Source organism: Geotrypetes seraphini, chromosome 1, assembly GCF_902459505.1.
Source record: "Geotrypetes seraphini chromosome 1, aGeoSer1.1, whole genome shotgun sequence".
Classification (NCBI taxonomy): domain Eukaryota; kingdom Metazoa; phylum Chordata; class Amphibia; order Gymnophiona; family Dermophiidae; genus Geotrypetes; species Geotrypetes seraphini.
Window position 1 is genome coordinate 262,501,251 of NC_047084.1, and position 21,293 is coordinate 262,522,543.

Sequence of the window (21,293 nt, forward strand, 5' to 3'; positions counted from 1 at the left end):
AACTCTCCGGGCACTTCACTGTGCCTACCGATCGCCCACGACATAGAAAAAAAACAAAACTGAGTGTCGGCGGCCACACACAGCAGAAACTTCTACTGTAAGTCCCTTGAGACATACCAGGACCGGCCCAAGAAAACTAGCAGCCTATCAGCAAATGAAGCTAGTGGAATACACACAAACACACAGCAAACTTGAGCACTGCCCCAAGGGTCAAAGCTGCCCTAACAGCCTCAATGGACCGGACCCCGAACCGGATAAGCCCAGGAACATGCTGAAAAGTCAGCAGTATAAACACGCTCCCCGAACACACAGTGGCATCGCCGCTTTCAGAGGAGACCCAAGCGCGGGAAGCTACGCGCCAAAATCTGTCGGCTCCCAGAACCGCTCTGCAACACAGACCCGGAGCCCCGATAAGAAACAGACACATAGCCATGGCCGAAATATCTGAAAATACACCGTGGGGAGGAAAAGAAACAAAGGCCGGCGCATGAACTCAACAGCATTGGAGAACAAGCGTACGCCGTTCGCACTCAGGAAAGACCCGGCTCCCGGACAGTGACCGAAGAACACACCCGGAGCCGATCTCACCTCCCCGCGGCCACACTGGGAGCCGTGCAAAATATGCGTCTCCCCAAGACAACACCGGGAGCCGCTCAAATATGCCCCCCCCCCACTGGCTGCTTGTAACGCTGAGGAGGAACAGCCCTAGAGACTCACAACCACTGCAGCTCTTATTGCCAGGGAAAGAAAGAAGCGTGTGCTTCTACCACGTGGGAAGGCACCGGCTCCCTTAACCAAGCATAGCCCTGCACCGAAGCCACTCCGGAGAAAACCAAACGTTTCCCCACAAGAAAACAGCGGCTAACCAAAGAAAAGTACTAGCCAGAAGAACCACTTAACAGTGAAACAACCGAGCTCACCCCAGCACAAAACAGCACCCGCAGGTCAAATACAAGAAGAGTTAAACATATACTCACAACCTTGTAAGGAGAGCCAGTTGCTCAGCACTAGTAGGGCAGAATTACTCTACGGGGAACCACCAGCGTTCATACCGGCACAAAACAGCCCCGCAGTTCCAATACAAAGTGAAATAAACATATACTCACCACCTTGTTAGTAGTGCTGGCAAATGCTTAGTACTAGCAGGGCAAAACATTAGCTGGAAGTCCCTTTTTTTTAAGGGAAAGAAGAAAAATTAGGGACAAAGGCAGACCCTCTATCATCGGAGGGAGGGTGAGGCAGGGACAAGGGGGGGCCCAAGTGTAATCTCTAAAGCCGGCACCGTTTAGCCGGACACCCCTGTCTCACTGAAGAGAAAACATCTCAACAGGAGAAACAGAATGGCAGTCTCACTGAAGAGAAAACCTCAACAGGAGGTAATAAAGTTCCAGTCACAGCCAGAATCCAGGAGCTAGTTGAATAGCGACTTCAACCTGCTGGGAGATAGAGAATACTGATGAGACAGGAGGAGTGCCAGCAAATAAGTACACCTGTTAATCAGTTTCTCTATCTCCACCTGCTGGTAGATGTGAGCTATCCCATTGGTCTCTGGATTCATCTGCTGCTTTGCTAAGGAAGGGAGGAAATTAGAGAAAGACAGATGGACAGTGAGGGAGACATGTTGCCAATAGGGGTGGAGGAGAAAGGAAGAAAAGTTGGACTCATGGAGGGACAGATAGATATGTTGGTTGGGGAAGGGAATGAAGTCTGGAGGAGAGGAAGCATGCAGGAGGCAGAAAGAAATATTGGATGCACAGTCAGAAGGAAGTGCAACCAAAGACTCATTAAATCACCAGACAACAAAGGTAGGAAAAATGATTTTATTTGCAATTTAGTGATCGAAATGTCAGTTTTGAGAATTTATATCTGCTGTCTATATTTTGCACTATATTTATCTATTTTTCTATAGTTGTTACTGAGGTGACATTGCATATTTTAAAGTCATCTGCCTTGACCTCTTTGAAACAAACCTCCCCAAATATAAATGATAATTAACATTTTCTCTGCATACAGTGTGCTTTGTGTTTTTTTAATTTTGTGGTTACCATTATGAATTAATAAGATTATATTGTGTGTATGTGAAAAATGAATGGAAGAAATTGCATTACAATTAGTACTATTATTATAGGGGTGGGGTCTGGGGTGGAGCTTGGGCGGAGGTACTCAGTTGTTATTAGTTAGACTTAGAGGTACATGGCTTGAAGAAATTGAGAAACACTGCCTTAGAAGGAACACTGGTAGGGACAGTTGGCCCTTTTGTCAGCTGGGAGCAGAGGAAAGCTGTAAGAATTTTAAAATCTATAAGTTCTGAGTTATGTACAAATCCAACTTAAGAACAGCTTTCAAAACGTAACAGGTTCTTAACCTGGGGACTGCCTGTAATAGTTAATCCTGCAGCCCACATGGACTTAAACTTACCTGCTTCAATAATAAATCTGACACAATTGATCAAAGAACAAGTGTGTGTCACATATGCAGTGGAAGACAGCAAATTCCAAAGAATAGGCTGCTGCAACATCAGACAGCAGCTGTCAAGAACGGTCTGTAGATCTACACTCAATGGAATCTGCTCATGCATTAAGTGCCATGACAATGCCTACAGAAAAGAAAGAGAAAAGGACACCTTGAAAAAGGTATAAAAAGAAATTCTGACAACTTACAATGATTCATATGAATAAAGAATTATAAAAAATTAAAAAAAAATCTAATAGACAATGGAACTGTAGTGTTAAACAAGCTAGCTTCTAGATATAAAGTATACAGTTTCTAAAATTTCTTTCACAGTTCACTTCAATAGTCATGCAAAATACACAGAACTTTTCATCTGCAGCACTAAGGTAAAAGGGGAAGGGATTGAGACTTGTATACCGCCTTTTTGTAGTTTTACAATTACACTCAAAGCGGTTTACATACAGGTCCTTCAAGCATTTCCCCTATCTGTCCCGGTGGGCTCACAGTCTGTCTAATGTACCTGGGGCAGTGGAGGATTAAGTGACTTGCCCAGGATCACAAGGAGCAGTGCGGTGTTAGAACCCACAACCTTAGAGTGCTGAGGCTGTAGCTCTAACCACTATGCCACACATTTCTCCTACAGACATGTCAGAAGTCTTGATACATCCTCTGTGGTTGTATGTTTTTCAAATGCTTCCCTTATACCTTAAAATTAAAGATGAATTAATGATACATACTAGATCTTTGCAATTTTATTTATGGCAGGGCAAGCGGCCTCATTTACCTTTGGCCATTATTCATACCTCTGTGGTGCAAGGGAGTTTAGGCTGTTGAACTTGAGGTATTTGGCAGTTGCTTGTGGGATGTACCATATTAATGACTAGTTTTGTGCTACAAGTGACTTCTCTGTAACTGCTATTGAGGCTCGGCTAGCAAAGAAAAAAACATTTTAGCTAGCTTCTGCATACTTTTGGAGGTCTGGCGCCTAGAATTTTGCAGGACTATGTATGGCTTCTTCAGAACATATCAACTGGTGTGATGCTGGCTTTTTAGAAAACAAAATTTTTTCTGCAAGGGTTTTGCCTATTTGGTATAATCCCACTTTCTTGCCTGGGTCAGATAATAAATCTTTTTTGGAATGGGATAAAAACTCCAGGTAGTGAATAAAGAGGGACAAATGAAGTCTTTTTTAGATCTTAAAAAGGAGTAAGCTTTATTGAATTGATATATTTTTGCCTATGTACAACTAAAGCATTATGTATCCAGTCTACCATGGGAAGATTTGTGTGAGGATGTTCAGGAAATATTCACAGCTTTTACATTAGGCTCGCTACTGAAAGTACCATTGACTTTTAATCACACATATCTACAAGAGACTACTGCAGAAATTGATTATACTTGCCTGTCAGCTCTTTGTAGTGGAGAATTACAGGAGACTGACAGTAGTGCACTTAAAATCCTTCTTGTTAGGAGAACGCAAGTTAAGTGCTAATGTCTCTTTGCTGGAAGCTTCAATATAAGTTTGCACTTCATTTGTATATTCACTGTGACAAGTGCATAAAGCAGGATTGCCTTCAACAGGACACTGCCCAAAATGTTCATGCTACCCTTAGTCATATGTTTTGGCAATGTCCAGTAGTCCAACAATTTGAAGGCAGCCTGTTAACTTTACTGATTGGTGGTCTTGGTGAATTCATCTGTCCCCACTACTCTTACTTAACAGCTTTACTGTGATTTTCCCAGCATCATGAGGGATGCAGGGTTTTAAATGAGTGGTGGTTATGGCTAAGAAAACAGTATTATCTCAATGGCTTTCTTCAACAGCAAGTGTGAAGATCTAATATGATTACCGTACTCTTCTACAGATAGAGCAACTTGCTATACAAAATTTTTCTGTTGACCTGGTATAACATTCACGCCAGTGGCTGGAAGTCAAATACAGTATTAACTTGTTGATACAGTAGCTAATCCTTTTGGACTTGCAGTGCAGCGTAGGGGAAATTTTTTTTATTTGCATAACATTAATCTTGATGTACTGAGCTTGACACAGTGTAGTATAGTAGTCTGCTGCATGTTTCACTGGTTTCAGGTGATATGACTGTTTATAACTGTTTTTAATAAAAATAAATTAAATATAAAATCACAATATGTACTATATATTTTAGAGTCTATTTTTGACAATGTTCTAATGAGATGGTTCTTATGGTCTGTAATTTATTTATGTATTCAATTTTCTATACTATTTCCCAGGGGAGCTCAGAATAGTTTACATGAATTTATTCAGGTACTCAAGCAGTCCGGTGTCTCTCTGTTCACCAGAAGAGAAGCTGAGGGGCTCCTCGTGCACCCCTGATGGTTGATGTAAGCCACTGTCGTGGCAGTCTCTGAGAAGATACGGATCGCTCGATGACGGAGACGACTCTCGAAGTGGAGAAGAGCCAGCCAAATCACCAGGCAACTGATCAACCACTTGCGCTCTGAACAGGGATGGTCATATAAATCGCTCCCCAGACTTTCAAACTTGTATCCGTAGACAGAATCACCCAATCTGAGATCCAGAGGGGAAGGCCCCTGGAAAGTGAGAGGGGTCGCAACCACCATGCAAGACTGTTACACGCCACAGTCATCCAGGGCAGGGGTGTACGTAACAGATCCTGCAAAAGCAGAGAATCCTGCAGTGGACACAGTTGGGCTCTGGTCCAAAGGACCACATCCACTGTTGTCACCATGTTCCCCAGAACTTGGAGGTACTGCAATGCTGTCGGGATCGGAGTGGCCAGAAGGTCCCTGACAACCTATCGAAGCTTCTCCTGATGGGACACAGGAAGGAACACTTTGTTCTGACCCAAGTGAAATCGAACTCCCTGGTATTCCAAATCCTGTGTTGGCTCGAGGTGACTCTTCCTGAAGTTGATCACCTAGCCCAAGTGCTGCAGCAACTGTACCACCTGATGCCCCTCGAACAGCAAGGGAGCTCTGATCAACCAGTCGTCCAGATACGGATGAACCAGGACACCAAGGAAGTGAAGATGGGCTGCCACCACCACCATCACTTTGGTAAAGGTCTGGATTCCGTTGCTAATCCAAAGGGGTTTGCCGCAAACTGGAAATGTTGCCCCAAGACATAGAACCACAGATAATTCCAGTGGTTTGGAAAAATGGGAATGTGCAGATATGCCTCTGTCAGATCCAGGGAGGCTAGGAACTCCCCCGGTGCCATTGATGCTATCACTAAGCATACCGTTTCCATGTGGAAGTGAGGCACTTGCAGCACCGAATTGACCGCCTTGAGGTCAAGAATCAGTCTCTAGTCATCGGATCCTTTCTTTGGAACGATGAAGTATATTGAGTATGTCCCAAAGCCCGAGTCTCACTCTGGAATGAGTTCTATGGCCACAATATGCAGAAGCCTGCTGACTGTGGTCTGCACCCAAAGCACCTTCTCAGGGCGGCTCATAGGTGAATTCAGAAAATACTCGGTCAGAGGACAGAGAAACTCCAGTTTGTAGTCATCCCTGAGAACCTCAGGACTCAGCAGTCTGAGGTAACTGCCTGCTATTCCACCAGAAGAGCTGACAACCGCCCTCCGATCTGTGGAGGAGGAGACATCGGCCTGGCGTCAGACCTGTTTCTTTGCTGAAGCAGCTGGCTGACTCCCCGTGGACTGCTGACATTGAGACCCACTGAAGCGCGGTCTGGAAGATGAAGAGGACTTTTGTTCCACGGTCATGCCGAGTATGGACAAGAGCATCTGAAGGGACAAAAATTAGAACACCATGAACCTCTGGAAGGGCGGGATCTATTCACAGGCAATGACTTGAACCTGTGATTCTGTACACTGGCCATAACATCATCTAGACCCTGGACGAACAGCAGCTGTCCATTAAAGGACAACTGGCTCAAGATCGCCTTAGAAGATGAATCGCCAGACTACTGCCGCATCCAAACATTCTGTGAGTTGAAATGGAATAGGTGATGAGCTTGGTGAAAACTTTCAGGATGTCGTACAAGGCAGCCACCATATAATCCACTCCGGAGATGAGAAAATCCAAGTCATGAAGCACCACAGTGTTATGATCATGGTGCAGCTTGGAATGGCACACCTGAGCCACGAAAGGCCAACACCGGCTTAACATCAGCAGCAGCCAAATCAGATGCTTAAGGTCAAAATCCAAACATCTGTCCTGAACATCCCTCAGGACAACTCCCCCAACACTGGGGAGAGATATGCGCTTGGTGACTTGGGCCACTGGGGAATCCAGCTTTGTGGAAGACAAGCGCTTGTTAAAGGCATCTGTCATGGGACACAGCCATGCCATCGCACAAGCATATTTCAAGGGACCCTCAGGAGTCTCCCAGATGTCTGTAAGGATCCGTATGAGGTTAGGATAATCAGGAAAGGAGGCAGATTGTGGCCTCTGATAAATCACGAGGGAACATTTTGAAATGGCTAGTTGCTCAGCCTGCAGCTTCAATTCCTGAAGAGATTCCAAGATAAAATCAACAAGGTGCATATGCTTGAAAAATCGGCAGACAGTGAGATCCTCCCCCAAATCTGGGGCTCCGCACTGATCCAGATTCTGGAGATCCGCCAAGTTTGCAGCAGTGACCGGCGCAGTGCCTCCTGGCGAAAGCAGAGGTATGGAAAGAGTGTCCAGCACAATCACAGGCACAGCCTGCTTACCTGCCAGCACCCCCAAAGGAAGGCAAGAGAAAAGACCCTGGTCCAGAGGTGCAGGAGCCCCTGTGATTGGCACAGGGGCCGGCAGAAGGGAAACAGGCAGAAACTTTTTAACTAAGTATGCCTGTTAAAGCATATTTACAAATTTTGGGGGAAACCCATCCTCCGTGGCGACAGCTGACTTCTGCACATTAGTTTTGAACTGTTTGGAGGATTTGCTAGGTTTCTTGTCAGAGATGCGCTTGCACTTTGCCGAAATGTCACCAGTACACGCCCCAGGGCCCCCTGATGCCACATTTGTGGAAACAGGCAGAAGGCGCTAAAAGACCCTCCTTGAAGGTCGAAGGCACCTAATCCGGGCAAGCCTTGCACCCCTCACAGGCCGCAGCGCACGTGGAACAAGGCTGCACATCCAACAGCCATCCATTGCAAATGAGGCATGAATCCATCTCATCCTGCCCTGGGGAGGCCATCTATGTAGTTTTCTTGCAAAAACGAAGCTTGGAAATATAAACAATATGTTTAAATTCAAATCGAGAAACATCCAAGATGGCCGCCGCAGGTGCTGATTTTGATTAAAAAATAGCTCGGAAAAACCACAGGAATCCTCAAAACACGGTGATTTTAGAAGTGGGGAGGGGTAGGACATGCAGGGAAACCACCCCAAGCCCCCTTTTTAATATCCCTCCAAATCACCGATTCAGGCTGTTAGCCTGCATTTATTGTGACATGTGCTGAATGGGAAACACTGCAGTTAGCTGACAACAGCTCACAGGGAGATCCTTTGCCTCTGAAAATCTGGATTTCAAATCTTCTTATTGCCCCACCAGCCTGACCACTGCCTGGCCGGAGTCCTCCACCACCCTCAAATATGTCATGCAGACACCTGGCAGAGGAACACAGTTGTGCCTCCACGTAACCACTCAGCCTGCGCTCTACACACTAGCGGATGAATCTAGGGTGAGCCCTGATTTGATGTGCAGGCTGTCCAACAGGCTTACTGACAAGCAGGGAACTCCCTAGAAGCACACTTTTTCCAAAGGTCTGCTATCTCCTGCATTCAAGGATGTCCCTGCAGGGAACCTCTTCCGCACAAGGGTGAAAACTGCGAACACAAAACACTGAAAATACACAAAATGAAACACAAGCAGGAAAGATAAGCTCCTACAGCCTGGCTTGGGAAGGGGTTTAAGTTTCTGAAATTTTGAGGCTTCCTACAAAGTCCTGGCGGGTAGATGGAAATAACCCACTGGTCCCAGAATAAAGTGGGATTGTACAAGAACATAAAATTTTAGTTGTATATCACAAATACCTCTTGGTTCTTTGCGGTTTACATAAGATAACAGCTGAACAACAGCAGCCTATTTACATAATAACTCATTCTAACAATTTCTCAAATACCAAATTTCCTAAACATGTAATAAGTGTACACATACTTGTATGAATGGCAGTATTCTACAAATTTAAGCATGCAGTTAAAGAATGAGGAGGTAAGTGTCCAGGGAACTAGGATGGTCAACTCCAGGCAACTGCCTTGGTGATAATTTAAAAAAAAATGGTAATTCAGGTGAGCATGCTTTATCATCACTCTGCTGGTAACTCATCTGTCACCACCATGGCAAAACAGAGTCTAGCTGTTACTCTCAAATCTTTAGCCCTCTATACTGCACCAAACACAAGCAGATATTACTTAAATGTAAAGCAAATAAGTAGATTATTTTGTTCAGTTTTTATCCTACCTCTAGTGATAGCACTACAAAAAGCAGAATGTCAGTCTCTTTATCAGGTTGAATCTGGAGTGAGACTGGTAGTTTCGAAAGTGACATGATATAGTGAGCCAGTGCACGGGACAGTATGATCACAGGCTGATAGAACATTGCATCACCTATAAAAGAGAGAGACAAACTATTTGCTCACATTTTATAAAATAAAATCATTTTAATAAAAGCAGTTAACTAGATTTGATTAAGAGGTATTTCAGAAAATGAGATGATAAAAGCAAATAAATGCCCATTACAGACATAGTTCTATTACCATATATGTTGCTTAGTTTGTTCCAGTAAGGTGTGTTCTCAAAAGGCTGCAATGGCTGGAAGACCTGATGGCAGGCAGGAAGCTGCTGTACAATGTGGGTTACATGATCCAGAGTCACTCTAAGTGAAGTTTCAAAAAGTACGCTGTTTTGGTCTCCTGATATCCTGCTCACACCCAGGCTTATGCAGGGTGCCAATAAACTCAAGTTGAAATCCTAAAATGACATTCAGGGACTAGAATTAGACAACTCTACAAAAGTCAACTGAACGATAAAAACAAGACTGTAACAAGCTTTTTTTCTCTTTAGAGTTTATGAATGCAAAAAACTCCCCCCCCCCCCTTTTTTTTCAAAACCGCAATAGCAGTTTTTAATACAGGCTGGCATGCTGAATGCTCTGTATTGCTACCACAGTTGTAAAAAAAAAAAACAAAAAAGGGAGGGGAGAGTAAGATAAAAGCTTTAGTTCAATCTGTTTACACAATGAATTCTCTAAGATTACCCCAAAAAAGCATTGCCAAGTTAATCCATTACATTACATTGACGTCTTCTATCCCGCAAATACCTTTCAGTTCTAGATGGTTTACAACAAGAAATTAGCCTGGGCATTAGGTTACAAGGTTGATAGCTACAGTATGCTTTGCTTATCAGTTTGCAAAGTGTTACCAGTGTCTGTGCCATTTGTCAATGATAGAAGAAAATGTTTACTCAACTACATCACTGTGACACTAAAAAGCCTACTATAATCTGTTCTTTCAAAGAGAATGCAGTCTCAGTATATCACGGTTCAGCTGGATGATTTAATTATTGAACTTACAAGCTCAACAACAGCAAGCACTTATAAGAATTTATTCTACTTATTTACAAGGAAATACGACAATATTTACAGCTGCTAAGTTTCAATGGAATGCTTTCATTTTGTAATTTTCCCCCCCATTTTATCCTAAAATAATGAATGATGCTACCCAGATTTATAGCATAAAAGATCTAGGACCTTTTCCTCATATCAGAAGTCAAACCTGTAAGACATTTCTTATAGAGTCTATCAGAAAATATAAGACTTTTGTTCACCCAGATATTTAAGAAAGTCTAGTTTCTATGAGAGATATATGAGAGTTTATTAAACCCTGCTGAATTGTTCAGATGTTTTTTTATTTATATGTACAGTATTTTATCTAGCCAGATTTGAACGAATAATATACTGAGAAAGAAGTCCCTGAGTGATTTGGATGCTGTTTTGAATGGTTTTCACCTACAAAAACTGTAATGCCTACTGGGTCTGCCTCATACTGAAATGTACCAACTTTCTGGATACTTCTCAGCCCTGGGCTAATCATTATCTTTTTATTTTTTTCTTTTACCCAATTTCTCCTTCAGTGCTCAACACCATAGAAGGTTGTTAGCCAATCTCGATATATAATCTCTTAGTCTTCAGTTGACAACTTTACTTTCTTTTTCTTTGCATGAGCCCCTAAAACCACAATTAACTACACTCTGTACCTCCCTCATAAGTATCTTGGACAAGTTGGCCCCCTACAAACTGTTCATGCCAATCTCTAAACACCCTCCTTGGTTCCATTCAGGCTTGGAACTCCTGAAAGGAGCAAGTTAGATGGGCTGAGTGGCTTTGATGCACTGCTCACCATTTGAGCCATCACTCTTTCCTTTCCAAATATAGAGAATATCATAATGTTGTTGAATCTAAGTACAACGGTACCTTGGATTACGAGCATAATCCGTTCCAGGAGCATGCTCGTAATCCAAAATGCTCGTTTATCAAAGCGAGTTTCCCCATAGGAAATAATGGAAACTCGCTTTGATAGGTTCCCACCCTCCATCCCCCCCCCCCCCCGAGGCCAGCAGCGTTGCTCCCCCCCCCCACGAGAACCGGCATTGCTCCCCCCCGAAGGCCCCACTGCGAACCGGAACCCTCCCCCTCCTCCGTGATCCGGCCCCCCCCCCCCCGCCACCATCGGGCACCCCCCCCGCCGCGACCTGAGGTCCCCCCAACCCACCCGAACCCTCTTCTTACTTTGATGTAGCCTCCGCACCGGCACCAGCATGTCCTGTGCTGGTGCCGGTGCCCGAAGATCTGCTTCCTGTGCTGGGCCTTGAGCATGTGGTACCACTTTGCTGTTTTATATTATTGCTGGATATTCTAACGAGCCCAAACGTTTATTCCAAATTTAAGCACATCTTCCACTTTATCTGCCCCTCCATCTTAATCCCCTGTTCTCCTCCCTCCAAAGCTCTGGAATCTCAATGCACGGATAAGATCATAGGAACGGGGGGGTAGGGAGGGGGGCACAGGTGCTGTGGCCTCCTCACAAATTGGCGATCTGGCTCAGTGGCGGTGGGGGCAGACCACCTTGGATCCTCCTGCCCTACTCTGCCATGGGACCTGCACCTCAGCACGGCTTTTGGTCAAACCCTCCGACGTACTTGTTCCAGAACAGAGTTTTCTGTGTGTTCAAAATACATAGTTTTCTGTTAGGATTGACTGTGCAGGATTGATCTGTACTAGTCTGGCTTGTTTAGATTTACAATCAGTGTACTGACGTTGCACTGCTCACTGCAGTATGTACGACGCTGCCTTTTCCTAGGCACGCTCTTGTGTGACGTGTGGATTGTTACTAAAAATCATGTTTTTCATACAATGAGGGGTGTGTCCAAAATGATGGGTCCCAGGTGTCACATATGCTAGGTACACCACTGATCTGGCTGTAATTTTAAAATTTTCTTTAAATCTCCCTCCCTCCCCCTAGCGGGACCCTGTGGCATGATCTCTTCAGCTCCGGACTCCCCCACATCTGCTCCCCCGGGTCGTTGTTATTTTAAATGTTCCGACATTCGTGGTACAGTGTCCTGGAGATGAGCCTTCTGCCGTTGGCCTGTCCCGGAAGTCTTAATTCAGCAGCTAGCCGCCTAGGTGGGAACAGGAAGTTGCTGCTGAATTAAGACTTCTGGGGAAGGCTGACGGCAGAAGGCTCATCTCCTGGACGCTATGCCGCAGCTGCCAGAACATTTAAAATAAGAATGATCCAGGAGGGGGGCAGTTCTAGGGGAGTCCAGAGCTAAAGAGATCGTGCTAAAGGATCCAGCTGGGGTGCAGGAAAGAAAGAACATATGTTGCATGGTGTGCATGCCATGGGCAAGGGTTAGGGGGTTAGGAAGACAGGGAGGACAGATGCTGGGTTGGGCTGGGGGGGTGGTGTGATAGGGAAGAACAGACGTTGCTCAGGCTGAGAGGGGGTTGGGAAGGACAGATGCTGCATGGGCTGGGCTGGGGAGTCAAGGAGGTTTCCAAGTTTATTATGAATTTTTTATACCATCTTAACATATATTTCAAGGTGGTTGTACAATAAAATCAAGGGGAGAACAAATAATAGCCAAAAACAACTGTAATTAAACAACAATCAGGACAACAAGACAGATGAAACCAAAACAAACTGGTACAAGAAGAAAGGGTGAACTACAATATAATTAAAGGAGAGGAGAGCAGGAAAATACAAAAAGATGGAGTGACAACATGTCAGTGCAAGGGAACTGGACTAAAGTTTAAAAAAATCCTTAAAAGGACAGTTAAACTTGGAAAGCATCTTTAAAAAGGAACATTTTAAGGGAAGATTTGAATTTCTCCATGCTAAGACATCCATTATATTCCTATGGGCATCTTAGCATTTAGCACGTGCTAATCTTTAATGCACACTAAATTAGTTAGCGCACTTTAATAAAAGGACCCCAATGTTTTGTAACAGGTACAACCTAACTTGAATAATATTTTTGCCTCAACTGGGAGCCAATGTAGCTTCCGATAGAATTTAGTTTCATGATCAAATTTTTTCAAATTGAAAATCAACCGAACAGCCATGTTCTGAATGATCTGCAATCTTTTGATATTATTTTTACTGGAGGCTAGATAAATGATGTTACAATAAAGCACAGTTACTTACCGTAAAGCACAGTTACTTACCGTAACAGTTGTTATCCAGGGACAGTAGGCAGCTATTCTCAACATATGGGTGACGTCAACCACGGAGCCCGGATGCAGACAGCCTCGCAAGCAGACTTGCTTGTAGAAATGTAGAAGTTTTGAGTTAGCCGCACTGCGCTTGCGCGAGTACCTTCCCGCACAGTACAGGGCTAGTTTCCTCAGTTCAGATAGCTAGCAGAGAAGCCAACCAGGGGAGGTGGGTGGGTTGTGAGAATAGCTGCCTGCTGTCCCTGGATAACAACTGTTACAGTAAGTAACTGTGTTTTATCCCAGGACAAGCAGACAGCCTATTCTCAACATATGGGTGACCTGCAAGCTAACTAGAATGGGATGGTGGGAGTGTTGGCAACTTAGGAGAATCAATCTTGCAATACTCTCTTGCCAAAATGGCCATCTCATCTGGAGAAAACATCCAGACAATAGAGAGAGGTGAAAGTATGAACCGAGGACCAGGTATCAGCTTTGCAAATTTCCTCAATAGGTGTAGATCTGAGGAAAGCCACTGAAGCTGCCATTGCTCTGACTTTGTGGGCTGTGACTTGACTCTGTAGTTGTAATCCAGCTTGGGCATAGCAGAAAGAGATACAAGCAGCCATCCAGTTGGAGATGGTACGCTTAGAGATTGGATGTCCTAACTTGGTTGGATCGAAGGAGACAAAATGTTGAGGAGTAGTTCTGTGTGGTTTGGTGCGTTCCAAGTAGAAGGCCAAAGCATATTTACAGTCCAGAGTATGAAGAGCTGATTCTCCAGGATGAGAATGAGGTCTTGGAAAAAACACTGGAAGTACAATAGATTGATTGAGATAAAATCCTGAAACCAATTTAGGTAAGAATGTAGGACAAGTACAGAGAACCACCTTGTCATGATGTAAAACTGTGAAAGGTGGATCAGCAACTAACGCTTGCAGCTCACTGACTTTTTGAGCAGCAATGAAAAAGACCACTTTCCAAGTGAGATACTTCAGATAAGCCGTAGACATTCAAATGGAGACTTCATCAATTGAGCAAGAACAACATTGAGGTCTCATACCACTGGAGGTGGTTTGAGATGAGGGTTGACATAAAAAAGTTCTTTCATGAATCTGGAAACCACTGGATGAGCAGAGAGGGGGTTCCCTTTAAAAAGCTGATGGAAAGCAGCAATTGCACTGAGATGGACTCGGATCTATGTATAAGTGCAAAAGAGAATCTAAAACAGAAAATAAGGAGGAATCTTGAGGCTCCTTATCATGAGAGATGTTCCACGTAGAAAATCTACTCCATTTTTGGTGGTAGCATTGTCTAGAGGCAGGCTTTCTAGAAGCCTCTAAAGTGTCTCTTACATGTTGAGAAAACTGAAGAGGAGTTATGTTGAGAGGACCCAAGCTGTCAGGTGCAGAGACTGCAGGTTGGGATGAAGTAGAGATTCATGACTCTGTGAAAGCAGAGATGGAAAAACTGGTAGAAGGTATGGGTCCCTTCTGCTGAGTTGAAGGAGAAGGGAGTACCAAGGTTGTTGCGGCCACTGAGGAGCTATCAGAATCATGGTGGCATGATCGTTTTTCAACTTGACAAGAGTCTTGAGAATGAGAGGGAACGGAGGGAATGAATACAAGAAGAGATTCGTCCATTCCAGTAGGAAAGCATCTGCCTCGAGGAGAATATATCCTGGAACAGAACTGGGGCAGTTTGTGGTTGTGGAGAGCTGCAAAGAGATCTATCTGAGGCGTTCCCCACTGTGAAAAAATGTGATGAAGAAGCGAGGAATTGAGTGTCCATTAGTGAGGTTGCAGAAGACGACTCAATTTGTCCACCAAACAGTTTTTTGCCCCTTGAATGTAGACAGCTTTGAGGAAGGTGTTGTGAAGGATTGTCCACTCATAAAGCTTCAGAGCTTCTTGACAAAGGGAGGGAGATCCCGTCCCCCCTTGTGGGTTGACATAGTAGATGGCAACTTGGTTGTCCATCCGAATGAGGACTACGTGGTCGTGAAGAAGATGTTGAAAAGCTTTGAGAGCATTGAAGATCGCTCTGAGTTCCAAGAGATTGATGTGACAGTGACGAGCCATACTTGTTCAGTGGCCTTGAATACAGAGACCATCGAGGTGAGCCCCCCCAAGCGTAGGGCGAAGAATCTGTTGTGAGGACCTTTTGATGAGGGGGCGTTTAAGACTTCAAGCCTCTGGAGAGATTGGAAGAGAGCATCCATCAGTGGAGAGATTGTCTCAAGGAAGGAATGACTGCAATGTGTCGAGAGAGTGGGTCGCAAGCCTGCGTCCACTGAGATGCCAGTGTCCACTGAGGAATGCTGAGGTGAAGTCTGGCAAAAGGAGTCACGTGTACTGTGGAGGCCATGTGACCTAGTAGTATCATTATGTGTCTTGCAGAGATTGAAGAGCGAGAAGACACTGCATGACAGACTTGAAGGAGAGCTTCCAGACGTTGTTGCAGAAGGAATGCTCCGAGTTGGATAGTGTCCAGAACAGCTCCGATGAATTGAAGATTGTGAGAGGGCTGAAGTTGGGATTTGGGAAATTTAATTTCGAATCCCAAACTTTGTAGGAACCACGTAGTCCGTTGTGTCACTAAAAAAAACCCTGAGTTGTTGAATCTGTGATGAGCCAGTCGTCTAGGTAGGAAAACACCTGGAGTGGAGACTATGGTTCCTTAGAGCTGCTGCTACCACCACCAAGCACTTGGTGAATACTCTGGGAGATGAATCCAGGCCAAAGGGTAGCACTCTGTATTGATAATGCAGATTCCTCACCCGAAATCTGAGATACTGACGGGAGGTCGGATGAGAGGGGATGTGAATAGAAACCTCCTTGATATCCAGAGAACATAACCAATCATTCTGATCTATATTTAAAATGGGTCTCAGATCGCCTTGGGAACTAGGAGTAACAGGAGTAAAACTCCCTGCTCTGCTTTTCCAGGGGAACTTCCTCGATGGCACGGAGATGAAGCAGAGCTTTAGCTTCCTAAAGAAGAAGAGTGGTCCGGAATGGATTGGAAGGATACTCTCTTGGAGGAAGCTCTGGTGGAACCTGAGTGAAAGAAAGAGAGTGTCCATCCCTGATTATTGTGGAATGGAAGGACAGAGGCAGAACGATGGAGGTTATGCTCTGTTTAGACAGTCCAAAAGGCTGCGAAGCCTGAAGTGCAGCGGAAGGCTAAGGTTTCTGTTGCTTCTGATGCTACGGTTCCTTGGAAGGGGCTCGAATGTAAGGAGCCACTTTGGAGCAGAAAGCCTCTGGAAACCCGGAGTAGGGCCTGAAGGTTTTGTAGGAGCTGACATTGGCTATTGTCTGACAATGGAAGCAAAAGATTTGTTATTTTCTGACAACTTCTTAGTGGCAGCCTCTATGGATTCATCAAAGAGGCTACTGCCCTGGCAAGGAATGTTAGCCAGACGGTCCTGAAGATTAGAATCCATGGTAATGGTGCGAAGCAAGGCCAAGCGGCACAGTACTACATAAAAACAGTGGCCCTAGCCGACAGTTCAAAGGCATCATAAGATAACTGGAGAAGATGCAATCTGAGTTGTGACAGAGTAGTAGTGACGTCTTGGAACTCGAAATGTCTATGTAAGTCCAGGTTCTTCAGAAAACCTGGAAGAAGATCAATAAGGAACTTGATATAGACGGCGTCCAAACTTGTACATAGTCTTACCCTCCCTTCCAGAAGGAACAGTAGCATAGACCTTGGAATGATGGGTTCTTTTCAAAAAGGACTCCAGAAGGAGGGATTGGAGAGATAATTGTGAATTCTCATACCCTTTGCAATGCAGAGATCTATACCTCAAGACTAATTTGGCTGGAACAGCAGGTATAGCATAAGGAGTCTCCAGACAACGTTTGAAAGCTTGAGATAAAAGCTTGATAAAAGGAAGCTTAAGTGACTCTGTAAAAGGTTGAGGTATATGCATGACCTTGAAATACTCCTTAGAGTATTTAGAAACAGCATCAAACTGAATTTCCAGATCAGCTGATCCGCCAAGGCCTTGCCTCGAGAAGGGCTCGATGACCTCGAGATGCCTTGAGCGGAGAACGAAGGTGAAGCCTCTCTGGAGAAGGGACAATCCAAAGAATATGGAAACTTGGAGGAGGCAATGAAAGCACCTGATCTCTCAGGATCCGGAAGCGGTGAGCTGGAGTGAGGAGTTGGGGGCCTCAAAGAACTGGAAGGTCTGGAATGAGGCCCAGATGAAGAAGGCTGCTCTTTAGAAGATCTGCGCCTCGATGGATGTCTCGATGAAGGCCTCGATCAGCAATGAAAGTAGTGCTTGGAAGCAGGTCTCGAGATCGAGGAAACTTTGCCCTATGTATGGAAACAGGCAACGCTGCTGGTGAATGGATAGGGCTCGAAGCTGTAGATCGAAACGCAGTGGTTTGGATCGAGAAATCTCAAAGCACTCCCAAAGACTCTGCTCCTTGTATGGAGTGTGCAGATTCCTGTCGAGACACTCACAAAGAATCTACTCCTTGTATATAGTGTGAAGGTTCCAATCAAGAAACTCGCAAAAAATCTACTCCTTTCATCAAGTGTGTAGATGCCAGACAGTAATGTGAAGTGAATGTATGAACCGAGGACCATGTAGCAGCTTTGCAAATTTCCTCAATAGGGGTAGATTGGAGGAAAGCTAATGAAGCTGCCATAGCTCTAACTTTATGGGCTGTAACACGATTCTCCAGTTGCAGCCCAGCCTGCGTATAACAGAACGAGATGCATGCAGCCAACCATTTGGATATCGTTCTCTTGGTAACCGGATGCCCCAACTTGTTAGGATCAAAGGAGATAAAAAGTTGAGGAGATGTCCTATGCGGCTTTGTTCTGTTGAAATAATAAGCCAAAGCTTGTTTGCAATCAAGAGTGTGAAGTGTCGTGTCTCCTGAATAAGAATGAGGCTTAGGGGAAAAAAAATGGAAACACAATTGACTAATTGAGATGAAATTCAGTGACAACTTTCAGCAGAAACTTTGGGTGTATGCGCAGAGCCACTTTATCAAGGTAAAAGGTAGATCTGCCACTAATGCTTGAAGTTTATTAATTCTTCTGGCAGAAGTGAGTGCAATAAGAAAAATAACTTTCCATGTAAGAAATGATCCATAGACATTGGTTCAAATGTTCCAGTCTCCTCTGCTCACAACCTTAGAGTGGTCTTCGATTCAGACTTCTCATTTTCAATGCATATCCAACAAGCTGCTAAGACCTGTCGCTTCTATGTCTTCAATATCACCAAAATTCGCCCCTTCCTCATTGAGCACATTACCTGGACCCTTGTCCAAGCTCTCGTAACCTCACTCTTAGATTACTGCAATCTACTCCTAACTGGTATCCTGCAGTGTCGCTTCTCCCCCTTGCAATCTGTGCAAAACTCTGCTGCACAACTCCTCTTTTACCAACCTCGCTACGCTCATGTCACCCCTCTCCTTAAGTCACTTCACTGGCTCCTTATCTGCCATCGCAAGATCTTATTGCTGACCAAGTGTGTTCATTCAGTCTGTCCCTCAATATCTCTTCTCGCTTCTCTCTCCTTATACACCTCCTGGAGAACTCTGTTCCTCAGTTAAGTCACTCTTAGCATTATCCTTCTCCTCCACTGCCAATTCCAGACTTTGTTACTTTCATCTAGCTTCCCCCTATGCCTGGAATAAATTACCTGAGTTTGTCCGTCAAGCACCTTCCCTTCCCTTGTTTAAAAGCATACTGAAATCCACCTTTTTGATATAGCTTTCAATCCTTAACCCTACTCCTCTGCCCTCAACCCAGCCTGCTGATAAACCATTCCCCTTAACAGTATCCATGACATCCTGTTTGTCTGTTTTGCCTGTTTAGATTGTAAGCTCTTTCAAGCAGGGACTGTTTTCTTATTCTTTGTGACTCTGTGCAGCACTGCGTGCGTCTGGTAGTGCTATAGAAACAATTAGTAGTAGTAGTATCTCCAGAGGAGGCCAAGGAAAAAAAAAACTATAAGACACAAAAGTGTAATTTAAACATTCAAGGCCTTGGGAATGTTTTGGGGATCCTACTGACTGATATGACAACCTTCAATTTTCAAAAAAGGATCAAGAGGAGAACCGGGCAACTACAGACTGGTGAGTCTTACGTCTGTCCCTGGAAAGATGGTTGAGGCACTGATTAAAGATAGCATAGTCCGGCACTTGGATACACACGACCTGATGAGAGCCAGTCAACATGGCTTCAGGAAAGAGAAGTCATGCTTAATGAATTTACTACAATTCTTTGAAACAGTAAACAAACAAATCTATAACGGGGAACCAGTGGACATAATATACTTGGACTTCCAGAAAACTTTCGACAAAGTTCCACATGAAAAACTTCTCAGGAAATTACAAAGCCACGGAATAGAGGGAGACATACTAAGGTGGATAGGCAAATGGCTGGAAAACAGAATGCAGAGGTTAGGCATAAATGGGAAGCTCTCAGGCTGGGAGAAAGTGACTATCGGTGTGCCCCAGGGCTCGGTTCTTGGGCCCATCTTATTTAATATTTTCATCAACGATCTAGAAGAAGGAATGTCCAGTGAAATCATCAAGTTTGCAGACGATACCAAGCTATGTCGGACAATCAGATCACAAAAGGACAGCAAGGAACTACAGAGAGACTTGAGCCAGTTAGAGAGATGGGCAGAGAAATGGCAGATGAAGTTTAATGTGGAAAAGTGCAAGGTAATGCATTTGGGCAGAAAGAACAAGGAGTACGGGTACAGCATGTCAGGTGCAACTCTGAGTAAGAGTGAACAAGAAAAAGACCTGGGGGTACTGATAGACAGGACCCTGAAACCATCAGCATAATGTGCGGCGGTGGCAAAGAAAGCAAATAGAATGTTGGGCATGATAAAGAAGGGAATCATGAGTAGATCGGAGAGGGTCATAATGCCGCTTTATAGAGCAATTCATTATGGTACATCTTCCAATTAGATTACAATTGCTCACTAGAATCCAATTACAAATTGCATACTCCAGCAACACTCTATTGGTTCTATTCAAGTCACATGGTTTCTGGTTAATCATACTTCATTAGTAATTTTCCTTAGCAACAAGTAATGACTTAAATTATCACATGCTACTGAATCACAAGACATTCCAGCAAACCTAAGCTAAGTTTCGCTTCCCCAACCAGTTGCCAAGGGAGCAGTACAAATAGGGCAGTGCGACACCCCCTAGCTTATTTATAAGTTTTTTTAATGACTTTTAGCTACCGTCAACTGTTATGTTTGGTCTATCACACACACTTTCCAGATATTAAACCAAAATATGTTTTCTCTCTTCACCTGTAACAGAAAAATATATACAGTAAAACCTTGGATTGCAAGTAACTTGGTTTCCAAGACAAGCAAAACATTTGATTAAATTTTAACTTGATATACAAGCAACGTCTTGCAATACAAGTACATACAGCATACACACATCACAACTGAGCCGTTGATTCTTCTCTCTCTGATGCTGCAGGAGTGTAGTGACTGTTCTAAATGAGCGAGGTCTTAAAATACAAGTATGTATAGTATTTTGTATTAAAGTTTTTGGGTTGTGGAACAAATTGTCAGAGTGTCCATTATTTCCTATGGGAAAATTTGCTTTGATATACGAGTGCTTTGTATTACAAGCAAGCTTCTGGAATGAATTATGCTCGCAAACCAAGGTTTTACTGTACTCTGAAAGCTGTCCAAATCTCCGCATTTCTATCATTTAGCTCCATCCTTTTATATATATGTATTAGTGTCTTTTCAGGTTCCCAGGTAAGAGGTGTCTTATACATATAGGATTATGGGCACCCCTTATCTCCTGCATAATACAATTCTCACCATCACATCAATATCTGATTTCTCAAGGAAATTTAAGTCCAAACTATCTGCAGACAAATTCTGCTGATTAGGACTCTATTTTTTTTTCTTAGGCAAATAATAAATTGAGAGAGGAGGATATGAAGCCTCTGGAATTTTCAATATCTCAGTTAAATATCTCCTGACACTTCACCATAGGCACCAGAAGACGCACTTATTCAAACTGATATTTTGCAATAAGATACTTTTACTGTATATAACTAACCATCTCCCTTCCAGAATCTTGTTACCCCTCTTGGAGATCACCACCGCAATAAACAAAACCCCCCTAACACTGAGAACCCTCCAG

The 21,293-nt window shown here is 44.0% G+C and overlaps 1 protein-coding gene across 6 annotated transcripts in view; it reads right to left on the reverse strand.

Annotated features, from left to right (window-relative positions):
- HTT (huntingtin) overlaps positions 1 to 21,293 on the reverse strand; it is an 831,912-nt gene that overhangs the window by 222,643 nt on the left and 587,976 nt on the right. For all 6 annotated transcript variants that reach the window (XM_033950363.1, XM_033950354.1, XM_033950401.1 and 3 more), the window contains 3 exons: positions 9,167 to 9,380; positions 8,872 to 9,017; positions 2,419 to 2,596 (listed from right to left, as the gene is read on the reverse strand). In XM_033950363.1, the coding sequence (XP_033806254.1) occupies positions 2,419 to 2,596; positions 8,872 to 9,017; positions 9,167 to 9,380 (538 nt within the window). The remainder of the gene's footprint in view (positions 1 to 2,418; positions 2,597 to 8,871; positions 9,018 to 9,166; positions 9,381 to 21,293) is intronic.